Source organism: Budorcas taxicolor, chromosome 8 (genome assembly GCF_023091745.1).
Source record: "Budorcas taxicolor isolate Tak-1 chromosome 8, Takin1.1, whole genome shotgun sequence".
NCBI lineage: Eukaryota > Metazoa > Chordata > Mammalia > Artiodactyla > Bovidae > Budorcas > Budorcas taxicolor.
The window spans coordinates 65,221,964-65,238,581 of record NC_068917.1 but is presented as its reverse complement, the minus strand read 5'-3'; the positions used below and the strand labels follow the sequence as shown (position 1 = coordinate 65,238,581).

General features: G+C 50.5%; 1 protein-coding gene across 1 annotated transcript; it reads left to right on the top strand.

The window, feature by feature from the left end:
* The first annotated feature begins 2,941 nt into the window (after positions 1-2,941).
* IGFBPL1 (insulin like growth factor binding protein like 1) lies at positions 2,942-15,779 on the top strand. The gene is made up of 4 exons (XM_052645424.1): positions 2,942-3,389; positions 12,834-12,943; positions 13,592-13,708; positions 15,630-15,779. Exons 1-4 carry the CDS (start codon positions 2,942-2,944, stop codon positions 15,777-15,779), a joined length of 825 nt encoding a protein of 274 aa, XP_052501384.1.
* Positions 15,780-16,618: the final 839 nt, after the last annotated feature.

Below are 16,618 nucleotides of genomic sequence, written 5' to 3'. Positions count from 1 at the left end.
TCCATAGGGTTGCAAATAGTTGGACATGACTGAAACGACTTGGCACATATGCACACACGTGTGTGTGTGTGTGTAACAGAATATTATGCAGCCATAAAAAGGACAAAATTTTGCCATTTGCAACAACATGGATGAACTTGGAGAGCATTAGGCTAAGTGAAATAAGTCAGGCATATAAAGACAAATTCCATATGATATATCACTTATATGTGGAATCTAAAAAAGACAACAAATTAGTGGATATAACGAAAAAGAAGCAGACAGACATAGGAAACAAACTAGTGGCTACAGTGGGGAGAAGGAAGCGAGCAGGGGCAAAACAGAGCGGGGACAGAGACACAAACCATCAGGTATAAAGTAAGCTGCAGAGATATATTGTACAGCACAGGGAATATGGCCAACATTTTGTAACAATTGTAAATGGAGTATGACCTTTAAAAATTGTATATATATTTTAAAAAGATCCAGTTCACAAAGCACCTTTTCCAGAAAGCCTCCTTGATTCCTTTTCCCCCAAGTTTGTTTCTGTAGCAGCATTTATCATACTGAAATTGCTTCCTCTCTGCCTGCCTTCTTAAGCACTCGCTTGCTCATCTATCCCCCAGCCCCTCCGTGTCCTGCATAGGCCTGGCGGGCAGGGCTAGGTCCTCTGAGAGCTTGCTGAATGAACAATGAAGCAATGAATCTATGAATTAGGGATATGCTGTAGCGAGATGAATAGAGAAACTCCTTCTTCCCAAAGGGGGATTCATTTAAGAGAAAAATCTTATTTTTCTGCTGACCCTGGTTCAGGAAGAGACCAAGTGCTCCTTAGCACAATAAAGGCACATTATTGCTTTGAAAGGAGCAGGGCCAAAGGCTTGTTAAAAGAAGCCAACACTTGCCTCACGTGAGACTAGGCTGTGTCGTCTTCTAAAAATGAATATATTTTAGTCTCCCTTTGGCAAGGTGACTTCTCTTTCAATTATTTATAAGGAAACTGAGGGAGCTGGCTTACTCTCCTGGCAGAAAAGGAAAGTTCCAGGGGCTTCCTACCTCTAACAACAGCACTTATTCTATGTTCACAGAACTGATGCTGGGGTTCTTCTGCCAGTTGCCAAGTGTGCCTAGTTGTTCAGGACCTGGAGAAGTAACCACAGGTGGGTTCACTGTGATTGGAACACGGGCCCTGATGGCCGTAAGCCCCCACTTTGACTGCGCAACAGTGGACCACTCTAATAAGTGATCACAGGTTCCTTTGGAAGGGCTTAGAGGAAGATTTACAGAATTTCTACAGAATCCTTCAAGAGGGTATAGCCTCCTCTTCCAACCAGCAGTTCCACAGCTAGATGAAATCTGATTCTGGATAAGAGACCATGGCTTACAGTGATTCTAATTGGCTTTTGAACACAAGATCCACAGTTTTTCCTACTGTAATAGAGTGAGTCACCTTTTAGTAGGATTCCTAGAGACAATGAGGGTTAGGGGGTGAAGGCATGAAAAGCCACTAATAAAGCCTGGTCAGCAAGTCCTTCCTTCCATCCAGTGTCTTCATGTGGCCACACAGCGAACTCCAGCAATCAAGACTCTCTTGGGTCTCTTGTTTGGCACCCCTCCCAGGACTGGGCCATGGACATGGTGCAGAGTCTGACTCTGAGTAAGCACAGGGCCACAGGAATAACAGTATAAATGAATGAAAGAACCTGTTCCACTGCATCTTTCCAACACGCACACCCCACTAAGCCACAGATGCGTTGACATGTGCTCCAGGACATCAAAGCATTATTTGTAGTAACAAAAGTACTGAAAACAACTGGTTAAATAATTACAGTTTTCTGCATTTAAACACTCTGCAAAGTTAAAAAGTCCAAGGACAATCCAAAATGTATCACCATCTGATCACAGCCCAAGTCACTGTTGACTGTGAGATGCACCATGCCTTTATGAAGCCTGTGTGCTCAATCATGTCCAACTCTTTGGGACCCCGTGAACTGTAGCCCACCAGGCTCCTCTGTCCACAGAATTTTCCAGGCAAGAATACTGAAAGGGTTTGTCCTTTCCTCCTCCAGGCGATCTGCCGCACCCAGGGATTGAACCTCTGTCCCTTGCATCTCCTGCATTAGCAGGTGAATTCTTTACCACTGTGCCACCTGGGAAGCTGTTATGCAGCATCAAGTTGGGGGGGGCGGGGGGGGTGCAGGGGCGCGGGGGGAGGGGGGAATGAGCCAATAAAACTCCACTCCATTGATTGTACAAGAGGTTGATTTCAGAGATGGTAAGAGGCGGGGGAACTATGGGAAAGACTGTGGGTAGAAAAACCAAGCACAAAGTAATGTGTAGGGTATTCGTGTGTGTCTGTGTGTGTATTTAAAGGGAGGGCCTATGCAATCATACGTACTTTTATAAAGATTAGAATTCCTGGGAAGATACCCAAGAACCTGATTTACAGGTGTGCCCTCTTGACACTAGGTTGGGGCATTGGGATATCAGGTGGAAGGGAGGTCCTCTTTTCATAGTTACATTCATTTGTTAACTTTGACATTTTAAGCCATATATTCCTTTTTTTAAAAATAAAATTTGGGAAACTACTAAATGCAAAGTAAAATAGAAGAGAGCATCCTTCTGGATTAAGGGGCACAGTACTTAGAGCCAGCCTTGGATCCGGAGATTGTATATCCAATCCTTGCTCTACTAGAGCGACCTTGGGCAAGTTCCCGCCCCTACGGGATCTCCAAGAGCCCACTGGTTGTCGAAGAGCGGATCTCAGAACATCCCTCCATCCCAGAGCCCAGGCCAGGCCAGCAGCCCACCCCGCTGCGCTAGTCTCAGCTGGGCAGCCGACTGCTGGCGCCCGGCGGTGCAGGCCCGGCCAATCAGCGGTCGCGGGGCGGGCGGGGTGGCGGCGCAGCGCGCGCAGAGAGAAGCGCGAAGCAGAGGCACCAGTGCCGTCCGGGAGCGGACCATGCCACGCTCACCCGGGCTCTTCCTGATGCTGCTTGTGCTGCAGCCGCTGCCAGCCCTGGGCCTCGGGCTCCGCAGCGCAGGCGGACGAAAGCCGGAGTGCGGTCCGTGCCGACCCGAGCGCTGTCCCGAGCCCGTGGGCTGCCCGGTGCCTGGCATCGTGGCGCGCGACGAGTGCGGCTGCTGCGCGCGCTGCCTGGGCGCCGAGGGCGCGAGCTGCGGGGGCCGGGCCGGCGCGCGTTGCGGCCCAGGGCTCGTGTGTGCGAGCCGCGCCGCGGGGGCCGCGCCCGAGGGCACCGGGCTGTGCGTGTGCGCGCAGCGCGGCTCGGTCTGCGGCTCCGACGGCCGGTCGTACCCCAGCGTTTGCGCGCTGCGCCTGCGCGCCCGCCAGGCGCCCCGCGCGCTCCCTGGCCACCTGCACAAGGCGCGCGACGGCCCCTGCGAATTTGGTGAGTCTAGCTTCTGCCCTGCGGTGCTGGGGCGTGTGAAAAAGAGGGACCCTGGCCCTCTGGGGCGTGGGGTGAAGGATCTCTTGCTGCACAGCGATGGACAGCTCTGCCCAGGCCTCAGTTTTCCCTATGGGGTCAGTTTACTCACCTGGCCAGTTACTCAAGGAGACGGGGGTGAGGGGTGTGTCTGTGGGCGGGGGGGCAGGAATCCACGTCCTGAACCCTCTCTTACCAAGCCCTTGGAGTCACCAGTCACCTAGCTGATCGTAATTTTGGTGAGCCTTCTGTCCCTTTTGGTACTTAAGTACTTACTGATACAATTGTTTGCAGGTCTGGCATATTTGCCTCGGAAAGACTGAGAGTGTGGGAAGCAGGGTGTTCCCACTGGGTCCAGCTCCCTGGGGTCCCACCTTGGACCTGATGGGGGTGGGTTGTGTGAATGAAGAGGGAGAGCAGATGGAGATGCTGGAGGAGGAGGAGGAGCTGGAGCTGCAGATTGGGACTCTGGAGTCTGGGGATCAGGGCACGGAGGTTCAGTGAGTGTGGAGTCCAGCCCTGCAGGGAATCTTGAGGAAGCTCTCACCCAGGACAGGTAAAACCTTGGGAGACCTAAACTCTGAGAGATTGTGGTGCCATCAGAGGCAGACCCCAGGTTTCATAAGACTGAAGTTTACAGAATTTGGAGGGTCCCACTTTAAGTAAGTGGTTCCACTTTAAGTAAGGGCTTCCCTGTGGCTCAGAGGGTAAAGAATCTGCCTGCAAAATGGGAGACCTGGGTTCGATCCCAAGATCCCTGGGATGGGAAGATCCCCTGGAGAAGGGAATGGCTACCCACTCCAATATTCTTGCCTGGAGAATTCCATGTACCGTATAGTCCCTGGGGCCACAGAGTCAGACAGGACTGAGCGACTTTCACTTTTACTTCACTCTAAGTAAAGTAATAGAAAATGATTAATTGCTTGGGACCTAAAAACACAAGTTTCATTAACATCACAATAAAGCCATTTATGGGTGCCATATTTGCTCACTTTCTACATGTAATGTTTCAAAACCAAACAGAAATAAACCAAAATATTCGTATAGGGATGCCCAGTCAAGCACCCTGCTGGGCCATTAGATTTTGGAGAAATGCCCCTTGTCTAGGCGGCCTGGAGGGGGAAGTGGAGAGTATAGGTGGGCTTGTGCCAGGGGAGTCCCAAGGAGGCCCACCTTTGGGGTTCTGGCCTGGGCCTGGAGACCCAAGAGCAGATCTAAATGCTTCATTCAGTGTCAGGACTTCAGCTGCAACAAGGAAGCCTTGGGGATGGGGGACGGCCTTTGGAAATTTCTAGTAAGTATTATCTTTCACCAAGAATCCCAGTTAGATGCCCTCAAGTCCAGGAGACCCAGTGGGTTGTTGGAGATGAGGCAAGAAGGCCCCTGTCTCTGGAAACTTGGAAATAATGCGCTGCCCACTGAGGGGTCTGAGGCAGCCCGGGGAGCACAGGCAAATGACTGCTGGCTGTTCCGCACTGGGGCTCCCCGTGGAGGGGAGAGCTGGCTGCTGCTTCCGTGGCCGCGGCTTTGGGCTGGGCCCTTCCAGGGGCCGTGTCAGCCCCTGTAGAGTCACTGTTGAGCTCCCTCCACTTCGAACCTTTGTTTCTGCCCTGTGGCATTTAAACAGCCCTGTCTCCTTCCTTCTCCTTTCTGTCATGTTTTTACAATCTACTTTCCTCAGCAGTTAATTCTGCTGAGGCAAGTCTCTTTGTTTCCAGACAGGTAACACTTCCACTCCACATGCAGGAGACATGAGAAATGCTGACCAGGTCTCCAGACTAACCGGTGCTGATGTTCTCAAATGATTCCTCCCTGGACTGGTACTCTGTTTCTAAGAGAGAGCTGCCTTGAAGGCATTTAGACCCAATCTACTATTACACGGAGGAGACCGAGATGCTCGGGGCAGGGGACTCGTCCAGGGTGACCAGGGTGACCAATAAAACCTGACTGGCTTTCAGGTCCCCAGCACCCTGTTCAGCACTGTTTCAGGATAGGACTTGAGAGTATTAAGTCAGGCAGGTGGCGGTTGCCATGGTTACCAGAGTGTGGGCAGATGGAGGTCCCGTACCCCTAATTCATTGAAAATTACCAAATGACAAGTAAATGTGACAGCCCCTTCACTCTGATCTGTGGGCTCTGAGCCCACCACAGGCACAGGCCCCGGGAGTAAAGATGTTTATGGAGCCAAACACAAGTAATTCAGAAGCTGCTTTTAATGATCCCAGGAGTGACAGGAATCAGGCCTCCGCACAATTTAGCCTTTCTTCCCTACCAGCGGCTGTGTCATTGGCCACTACGCAGACCCCAGCACTATCATCCCATTGCGTTCTGTCCTGAAGTGTTTGTGCAGCCCCTGCTCTTGGGCCCTGGTAAAGCAGGAAGGTGTGGACCAGGGATCTTTTCAGCTAGGGAAAATGGCACCTCATTCTGTGCTGCCCTCGAGCCAGCCTTTATTCAGACAACACGATGGGAGCACTTTTTAACAATGTCCCTGGGGACCTCGCTGCTTGACGGGAAACAGATCGAGTCAGAGGAGCAGCTGTTCTGCTTCAGTATTGGCAATAAAGTCACCCCTCCCCTGTCCTCTCCTGTGCCTTCAATAAGCCAGCACCTGACTTTAAGGGAATGAAGCCTCCGTAAATATTAGGTTTCGCAGTGTGGGACGTGTTCGTACCCAAGTACCTCTGGTGTGATTTCAGGCTTAAATTCTGACCTTTCCTCCTATGCTCTGAAATGCCCCCAAATTCGAATTATGAGAGTAATCCTGTGATCAACACACATGTATTGAAGACTCACTGGGCTCCGACATAAAAATAATTTTTGGCTATTGGAAATCGCTTTTGCATTCCATCTTCTTTCTTGATTTTTTATAACTACCCTGGCCAGGTCTCACTCCCACTTAATAGAAGGACAAACTAAGGCCGTTAGAAGAGAGTTTCCTGGAGTCACATGACTGGTCGAGGTGGGGCTCCAGTTCCTGACTCTTTTCAGATGGAGTCATGTATCTATAACCTGCTGGCAACTTGATGAGGAAGGTGCTGCAAACTGGCTACCTTTGAATCTTTAGTTTCTCAGTCTGAATTCACCTTCCTTTTCCCCTCCAAGTCTCGCTGCTGGTGCCTCTGTTTCAGTACTTGGTGATGGCTCCTCAGAGGAACAGGGATAGCTTCACATAAGGGGAAGCAGCTGAGTGGCGCTTGAAAGATGGGTAGAAAATCCCTGGGCTGAGAAGCGGGGGCAGAGAGGCACCGCATAAACCAAGGCAAGGAGGTAGGAGCTCCTGGGGCAAGTGTTAACAGTGGACCCATAGGCAGTTCCCAGTGGGCTGGTTGGCGGAGGAGATGAGACCCAGAGTCATCTGGGGCGGGCTCGTTGCGGGACTGGCGTGCCATGCTGCGGGGTGAACCTTCATTCTGTACTGAGGTATTGGTTCTGTTTCTCAACAGTAAGGTGGTGGTGTCGTTAGTGTTTTGTTATCATTACTTTAAAAAGCTGCTTTATTCCATGTACCCTGATTGTTTGCTAGCACTGGGAGGAGGTTGGGGTCTTGCAGACAGCAGGTTGAGGTCGTGTTTTGAGTGCTGCATTAGATAGGAACGGGGTACCATGCCAACCAAGCCCCTGAAGCGTCAGTGAGCTATTGAGATCCTAAATCTTAGAAAATTCGCCTTGGTTGAAATTCCAGTTCCACTTAGAAATCTCAGTCTGTGCAAGGCCTGTGTTACCAGGTAACCAGGAGATGCAGCAAATGCCACTTTGTGAGAGGGACAAAGAAGGGGGGCCTCGTGCTCAAAAGCCTTTCATACCGAGGGAGGGGGCTTGAGGCGCACACTGCAGGGAGCCGGATTAGGCTGTTGCTGGTTCCACATGTAACGTGACTATTAGCATAAATTACCAGGGCTGTTCAGGGCGCTGATTATTAAACCCTTTGGTTGTGTGCTTTTCCATATGAGCAGATGGGTTCCTGGGAGATGACTTTTGATATTCTTTCTTTCCCAAGCACCATAAACTTTAGACAAATCTTGGAGACATTAGGGAAGATCTTTTATTCCAGCCATCAAGGACTTACTCAGTCCATGGGGTGGGGGGACAGCTCCCCACACACTATAGTAATAATATCGATCCTTTTCATTTCTATAGATCCACAAGTTTAATAACACAGTCACATCCATTCTTTCCCTTCAGCCCAGAGGATGTGGGGCTGTGGTCATTATCCTCATTTGCAGATAAGGAGAAAATTGTTAGCAACTTGCCCGGTGGTTGGCGGCCAGACCCCCAGGCATTTTGGGTTTCCCTTGGTAGTGTTTGAGCTTCTCAGGTGGCTCAGTGGGTAAAGAATCCACCTACAATGCAGGAAAGATCCAAGTTCGGGCCCCAGTTTGGGAAGATCCCCCTGAGGAGGGCATGGCAACCTACTCCAGTATTCTTGCCTGGAGAATCCCCTGGACAGAGAAGCCTGGTGGGCTGCAGTTCACAGGGTCGCAAAGACTCGGACATGACTCAAGCGACTGAGCACACAGGCACAGTCCTGTTTTGCCCACCCTCTGTGCTGCCTCTGAGGGTGTACACCTCGGTGACTGTTCTGTTCCCTGATGGGTGGGCTTGTGCCATCCCAGCATTTCCAGGGCTGTAGCTGACATGAGCAGAAGGAAGCAAGTATTTAGCAAGGAAGAGCTAGGGAGACAAAACCAGCAGATTCCCAGGCAGGGCTGACCAGGCACCATCCTCTCCTGAAAGCCACGTGACTCTTGCCAAGGGCCAGTGGAGAGGAGAGCCCTGGCTCTTCCAGGAGAGTGGCAGCTCAGGCAGCAGTGGGCCGGGGTCTCCAGAGAGAGGGCTGCAGGCCACGGCCTCTGGAGCCTCCTGGGAAAGGCCCACCGATAGCCCGCTCCCCAGAGGCCCGTGGAGGGTCTCAGCTCTTCGCAGAGACTACCCTTGGGGTGGCGCACCCTGTGGAGTCTGCAGGTCCCTCCGTGCAAGCTGGAATCCTTGTGATTGTCCTCACAGGAGCCCACGCGGAGGGCAGCGGGGGGAGAATGGACTCCTGTGCCCATTTTAAAGAAGAAGAGACTGGGGTATGGGTGAGACAGGACTGAGCCTGAGTTCCCAGGGTAGTCACGAGTTGCAGGGCCTCAGTGCCACACTTCAGTGAGCTCTTGGGAGCAGTAAGACTGGGAGCATCCTGCCGGGATTATGGACACACCACCCATTTAATGGTATCATCACAAGAGCTGCTCCCTGGGGTGATGCTGGGAGGGTTTCATTTCTGTGCAGAAGAGTAAATGTGGCGGGCCTGAGATTGCTGTCCTTGGAAAGGCCCACTGAGAATTTGGATGTGCGGAGGCGTCCCACCATCTCCAGAATTGAGAAGAGTCACTCACTGCATGTGAACTGTACAATCAGCATGGTTTATGCTACACACCTGCCTTCCTCTTGGGAGTCTGGAGTTTTGGTATGTAGTAGGCAGAGGGTGCCTAGGGGACTGGCTCCCAATATAAACCCTAGGCACTGAGTGTCTAGCGAGCTTCCTTGGTAGGGGCCTGTCATATGTGTTGTCACAGGTTGTGCTGGAGAATTAAGTGGCTCGTCCTCTGCGACTCCGCTGGGAGAGGCTTCTGAAAGCGTGCTCCTGGTTTCCTGATCCTTTGCGCCATGAATCTCTTTTCCCTTTGCTGGTTTGCTTTGTCTCCTTTGTTGTAGTAAATCCCACTGTGAATAAACTGTGCCAAGTCCCGTGAGTCCTTGTAGCAAGTCATTGATCCTGGGACTTGTCTTGGGACCCCCAAGACGATACCTTAGGAACTCATTCTTATTCTGGGATGGAGTCCATAAGGCTAACGTATGTTTCACCCTTAACATTCATGTGGAATGAATGAAATCAGAGTGCCTAGGTTTGCATCCTTGCTCCCCCAGGTGCTTCACCTTTCTGAGCTTTGGATTTCTTATCTGTTAAGTGGAGCTAAAAGCACCTACTTCCCATGACTGGTGTGAAGATGAGAGGGTGTCGGACATGGAAGTGTCATCTCAGGAGAAGGCAGGATGTTATGGGACTGAGCCCCCTGGGCTCATGATCTTACCCTGCTGTGTAAGGCTGGGTAACCCTGGCTAGCTCCCTCAGATGGCAGCTGGGGAGATTGCTGGAAAGATCAAATGGCTTAACCCTGTAAGCAGAAGGGTGGCATTATTACTATCATGGTGGGATTCCCAGGTGGCTCAGTGGTAGAGAATCCGCCCGCCAATGCAGGAGACACAGGCTCGATCCCTGGGTTGTGACGATCCCCCTGGAGCAGGAAATGGCAACCCACTTCAGTGTTCTTGCCAGGAAAATCCCATGGACAGAGGAGCCTGGTGGGCTACAGTCATGGGGTCACAAAGAGTTGGCCACGACTAAGCATACACATACACACACACACACACACACACACAATCACAATCATGATAATGATGGCTGATTTTAAAGAGCTATTATGGATAAAAATCTTTACATTTAAAATCAGATATGTTTAAATTAAAACTAGATTAAGCTACAGGAGGAAATTTTTTGACATAACTGAACACTGCTATATCTTGAGTTATGGTAGTGGTTACACGGTGTATGCATTGTCAAAACTTAGAACTGTACACTAGAAAGAATGAATGTACTGTGTATACATTTAAAAATAAATCAAAGCTTGAATGTCACTTTATTGCCGAAAGCAGTGGGCTCTTTTGGAAAAGAAATGCTATTTTCTGGCTTGAAACTAGTGGCAAAAGGCAGTATTTCCAGGACGGTCTTTAACTGTAGTTACGGAAAAAGAGGGAAATGCAAGGAGAGAGAGAGAAAGATGAAATGTGATTTACTGGCTTATTCATTTAGGCTTGAAAGGGACTGATGAAATCTCATTTAAAATTTATGGCTCTACATGAACGGAAGTAACACATGCTGATTGAGTGTCCCTTTGGAATCTACTGAGGGCTTTAGAATAAGCTGCAGTTCTGAGTGTCCCCACAGCGAGCCATTTGAGGACTGGTTGGGCTCCGGGGGAGGCGGTGCTGGCAGGAGGATGTGAATAAATTAGACTGTCTCTGTTGTCCACTGCAGATGGGGCTCTGCCATAGAGCAGGGGTGCTGTGGTTCTTTGTGCTGGTTGGCCGGTGGCTGGGGCGTCCCGGGTGACGTTAGAAGCCTGGAACCTTGGTTTATTCGGGGGACTGGCTACACTCGGGGTTGTGGGTAGAGGTGTGGTGCTTAGAGGGCATTCAGTTGGTCACAGCTGAAGGAGTGAGCTGATCGGCTGGAGGGGGAAGAAAACAGCCTGGGGTGAGGAGAGCAGGGTTTCTGTTCAACTTACTGGAGGCCACTTGAGGTAACCAGGGCTCTTATAGGGCTCCTGGGAGCCCCGGGATCAATAGGTGGGAGTTACAGGATGCAGGTTTTAACTCCAGGTGAGGACAACCTTTCTTACTAGAAGAGTCAAGGATGGAAGGGCCTGGCTTTATAAGTAGTGAGCTCTCCATCACTGGGGGCATGCAAGTGGAGGCTAGATGAGTCCATCACAGACCGTCAGGCACATGCTTTGGGGAGTTGGGCCTCTCCAGTTTGAAATAAGAAGCTCTAAGACAATTTCTCAGAGACCTTTTGGCGTCAGTTTGACAGGGTCTGCTTCCTAGTCTGTCTAGAGGGTCCAGATCTGTCCCATTTCTGCACCCTTTCATTCTTTCCCTCCGTGCTCTTCATCCAGCCTTCTGTCTCTCTCCCTTTGTTCTCCTTTTTCACTGCAGCCTCACCTTGGCTGGGAAAGGCCCTTTCCTTCTCCAAGGCTGGCCTGTGGAGGGCAGAGGGCATGTCCATCAGTCACCAGGCAAAGTGCCAAGAGTCGTGGACTCTGCAGTTTGATGCCCAGGGATGAATGTGTTTACTCTTTAATTGGTCATGTGTTTCTTTGCGGAGTCATCTGTTTGACAGGCCTACCCTGCCCCGCACTTGCACACTGTGCTACCTTAAACCCTCCCTTTCACACTCAACACGTACTAAAATCAGCTCAGGGGCTATTATCCTCATCTCAGAAAGATCCCCTGGAGGAGGGCATGGGGACCCACTCCAGTGTTCTTCCCTGGAGAATCCCATGGACAGAGAAGCCTGGCAGGCTACAGTCCATAGTATTGCAGAGTCGGACACAAGTGAAGCAACTTAGCACACACACATCCCCATCTTAAAGACAGCAAACCTGAGCAGAGAGCGTTCCCTTGGCCAGGCCTCCACATTGCACCTCCCCAAGACACTGGCCTCAGCTGCGAGGGTAGGCTGGGGAGACCAGATGAAGCACCTGCACTGTGAGGCAGGCCGAGATTCAGCAGGTCAAAGTGGGCAGATCCCTGGCACTGCACTGGGACACACCCCCAGGCCCTCAGGATGGGCAGCTGCGGTGCATCCCAAATAGAGGACAGGCAGGGCTGGGCGGGCAAGCATGCTGAGGGCCAGATGGAGGGCCTGAAGGCCAAGGCAGCTGGGCTTCTTTTAGGCCCAGTGTAAGCAGAGTAGGGGCTGGATTCAGGGAGAAGGATGAACGAGTGCGGAGTATCAGCTAAGAACATCTAACTCAGGACTTCCCTGGCGGTCCAGTGACTTTCCCAATGCAGGGCGCTGGGGGTTTGATCCCTGTTCAGGGAACTGATCCCACGTGCCGTGACTAAATATCCAGTGCCACAACTAGGACCCAAATAAATGATAAAATAAGCATTTAAAAAAGAATGTCTAACTCAAACGCCATGTGCTTTCCCGTCCCGCCTGGCAAGCCCATTCCCTCCGTCTTTCTGTAAAGTCCTGGCAGCCTAGCACCACATTGCCCAATTCCCTGATTTACTTTCCTCTGGCAGCAGCAGAGGCTCAGCATCCATGCCTGCAGTTTTGCCCTTGAGGATGGGGATGGGAAGGTTGGTGGAGCCTGTGATATGCAAATGAGCATCTTGAACCGCAGGGGGTCTCAGCAGGGGGTGAGGGCAGCTGTGCTTTGTGGCATTATTCTTTGAACGCCCTGGATGCGGAAGGAGAAAAGCCCATCTGTTAGAAGACATCAGCCCCTCCCAGAGCCTGCCACCCTGTCGTGTAGTTGAGCTGTAAGCAGATGGCAGCTGGGAGGGATCCTGGGAGGGCTCCTGGGAGGGAGTGTGATGAGACCACAGACAGAAGTCATCTTTCCTCTCTGGATCCCTGTTTTCCTGTTGGTAGAAGAGAGGCAGTAAAGGAGGAGATGAAGCCATCCTTTCAGGTCTAAGGAGAGCTCCCTTCTAGGATGCCTTACCTCTGAGTGTGTCCTTTCCGTGTGGGGAGGTCTCACCTGCCCCAGCATGCTATGTGCAGGCAGGGGATCTTAGAGGTGAAGGGCTTGGCCAGGGTCAAGGTTGTCTTCCCTTGTCTTTTTCTCCCAGCTCCTGTGGTCATCACCCCACCCGAGAGTGTTCACAATGTCACCGGGGCACAAGTGTACCTGTCCTGTGAGGTGAGGGCTGTGCCCACCCCAGTTGTCACTTGGAGGAAGGTATTTATACCCAAGAACTTCTCTGCATGTGTGTGTGTGTGTGTGTGTGGCTGGGGGAAAGTATAAATGTTTTTAAGTGTGCGTGTGTGTTTATCTCTTATGTGAATTGGAGGATTACAAAAAATATGTTTCATTCCTCTACCTCCAGATTTATGATTTAAAACTTTTACCCCAGAGAAGGGGTGTGGCCGTTTGCTCTCTTTGCCACTCAGCTGTCCAGGAAGTTCTGCTGTTTATCTAGCCTAGGTCAGCTGAGATGAAGTTAGAGCCTCATCTACTGGATCTGGGTTTTAGAAAGACTTTGTTGGTGGTAGGTGACCCGATCCTATCCTAAAACTAGATCTTCCTGCAGCGCAGTTTTTGAGAGATGGAGATGAGTACAGCCTATGTTGTTTCCTTATCTCAACAGCCCTGAGAAGGGCCATGAAATTCTGGTGGTGGTGATGTCTGTATCTCTGCTGTCCAGCAGGGGGTGCTGTCTGCACATATATTCAGGCTTAAGAAGAAACTGATGTTTACTAGGAATGAGATACTAGGGTCTCAGCCTTCAAGTCAGCGGGAAGGTGAAGACAGTGAGGATGTCTGTGGGGTGGTCCTTTTTCAGAAATGATTTTTCTAAATCACTCCTGGTTTTTCTGTCTTCTGTAGGTCACACGGTCTCCTGAGGGCACCCAGGTAATGGAGGACCTGCCTGGGGACCACATCAACATAGCTGTCCAGGTGCGAGGGGGCCCTTCTGACCATGAGGCCACGGCCTGGGTTTTGGTGAGTATCTCATTTGTTGATACTCATGGGCTTCCCTGGTAGCTCAGCTAGTAAAGAATCCACTTGCAATGCAGGAGACCCCGGTTCAATTCCTGGGTCAGGAAGATCTGCTGGAGAAGGGATAGGTTACCAACTGCAGTGTTCTTGGGCTTCCCTGGTGGCTCAGCTGGTAAAGAATCTGCCTGTAATGTGGGAGACCTGGGTTCAATCCCTGGGTTGGGAAGATCCCCTGGAGAAGGGAAAGGCTACCCACTCCAGTATTCTGGCTTGGAGAATTTCATGGGCTGTATAGTCCGTGGGGTCGCAAAGAGTTGGACATGACTGAGTGACTTTCACTTCACTGGCTGTTATTGACTGGCCCTTATAAAGCACCTTTTATATTTCTGAGATATGTTACACCTTTCAAATGTTCTTATCCATTTCTCCCTGGGCTCTACAGTAACTGTGAGGAAAGCAGGGCAAGTAGCATAATGCCTGAGAGCAGAAGTGATCTCACTGGTAGGCAGAATATGGCCTCAGAAAGATGTCCAGGTCCTAATCCCTGGAACTGGTGGATGTGTTATATGGCAAGAGGGGAATAAGGTTGCAGATGGAATTAAGGTTATTAATCAACTGACTTTAATAAAGTTATCCTGCGCCATCTGGGTGGCCCTGATACAATCACAGGAGTCTTTTAAATGTAGAAAAGAGAGGCAGGGGAGAGAGCCAGAGACGGCAGTGTCGGAAGACATGAACTACTGTTGCTGGCTTTGAGGATGCAGGAAGGAGCCACAGGCTAAGGACTACAGGCAGCCTCTAGAATGCTTCTCTTAGGGCATCTGGAAAGAAGGCAACCCTGCCGATACTCTGACTTTAGCCCACTGAGACCCATTTGGACGTCTGACTTCAAGAGGTGTACATAGTAAGTTTGTGTTGTCTTAAGCTGTTGAGCATGTGGTCATTTGTAACAGAGCCATAGAAAACTAATACACTTGACTAAGACCACACGGCTGGTAAGGGGAGTAGCAAGGGTGGGGGGCGGGGGGGTGGACAGCACGTTCCCATCCTCCTCCAGGGCTCTCCCATGCCACATGCAGCAGTGTGGCTGAGAAGAGGGAATGCCCTGTGATTGAAAGGGCAACGGAGTAAGGAGGTAAGGGCCCCCGTGGGGCTAGTCACTCTATCTCCCTGAGCTTCAGCATCCACAGCCTAAAAAGGGGGCTTTGGACTGGACCATGTCTGGTGACCCTAACAGCCTGTGACTTACCGGTGAGTCTCCTGTAATGTGAGGATAATGATGCTCCGCTTCAGCCATGATGGGATCAAAATGAGACAGGGTGCATAAACACTCTCAGGTCTGAAGTGACTCACAGTTGAGAGACGCTGTTCTGATGAGAGAAAGCAAGAAAGGAGGGCGCTGCTGTGCATCTGCTCTGCAGGGGTGTGAGATGGGCTCTCCAGAGTGCCCTTCTGATTCCGTCCCCACCTCTGCCAGGTTTGGCAACTTCTCCACCCAGCTCAGAGGCTCAGGATGCAACTGGGTCTGTGGCTTTTTCAAATCTAACATACTCCCCTGCTTTGTTACAAGGAGAGGCAGGGAAAGGTGTTATTTTGTTCATGGGGTCACAAAGAGTCAGACCTGACTGAGTGACTGAGCAGAGACACATTTTCCTTAGAATCTATACCTGTCACCTTCAATAAGAAGACCAGGTTGCTCTCAGTAAAAGGCAGGATGCAGGAAACATTAAAATGAGAGCCAGGATACAGAGGGTACTGAGAAGGAAGTTTAACTGTCTCAGCAGCCAAGACAAGAAGACAAATAAGAGGGTGAACTTGGTCTTATTCCAAAAAGCTGTAAGTGTTCACGATCATTATGAACTAAGTAAGTGATTTTGCTGTGTCATCATGTATGACTGTATAAACTTGCCTGTGTAACTTCTAGATCAACCCTCTGAGGAAGGAAGACGAGGGGGTGTACCAGTGCCATTCAGCCAACGCAGTCGGGGAGGCCCAGTCGCATGGCACGGTGACCGTGGTGGATCGGAGTCAGTACCGAGCACCCCGCTTCCCCGCTCCAGATGACCGCCTGTGATGGGGGCACGTGCGTGTTTCAAGTCATCTGAGTTTGTACACCTCTGTCACAGAGGTTGAGATGAGTTATAAGATGCATAATAAATAAGAAGAAAAATACTGAATTGAGGGAAACAGAGGAAGGCAAACCAAGAGCAGAACATATCACAGTTGGCAGGTAGACTCTGGTGTGTTCTACACACATGTCACGCTGGGCTTCCCACTAGCATGCCAAGTCAAGAGCTGTGAACGTTAGGGGTGTCCAGGTGGAAGAGACCACTAATTTTTTTTTTATTTTTTTCTGTTTCTGAGGCTGAATGGAATATTTCCTCCAAGTCTGCGCTGTGAGGGTGCTGAGAGGGCAGACATGGTCACTGTGACGGTGCCCGGGTGAAAACACGCACAAAGAAGACAGTCTGAGCTGCATGGTTCTGTTCCCTTATGCGTAGCTCTGCAAGTAGTTAGAGCTTCTAGAAACAGGGAGGAAAATGTAAGGTGTAAAATCGTCCAAGAGAAATGCAGTTAGGAGATGGCTCTTACAGTTGCCCTCCTGATACTTTAAGTTTTTATATATGTGTATTGTTATTTATATGGCTCAGCAGTAAGGAATCTGCCTACCAATGCAGGAGATGCAGGTTCGATCCCTGGGTCAGAAAGATCCCCTGGAGAAGGAAATGGCAACCCACTCCAATATTCTTGCCTGGGAAATCCCATGGACAGAGGAGCCTGGAGGGTTACAGTCCATGGGGTCGCAGAATTGGATAAGACTTAGTGACAAAACAACAACAACAAATAGAAACATTTATGTATCAAAAGCCAGGTATCAGGATTTTTTTCCCTTTATGTATACTTATGTATATA

Coding starts and splice junctions, on each gene's coding strand:
- IGFBPL1 (XM_052645424.1), top strand. CDS start 2,942: ATGCCACGCTCACCCGGGCTCTTCCTGATGCTGCTTGTGCTGCAGCCG. Junction 3,390..12,833: donor CGACGGCCCCTGCGAATTTG/GTGAGTCTAGCT, acceptor TTTTTCTCCCAG/CTCCTGTGGTCATCACCCCA. Junction 12,944..13,591: donor CAGTTGTCACTTGGAGGAAG/GTATTTATACCC, acceptor TGTCTTCTGTAG/GTCACACGGTCTCCTGAGGG.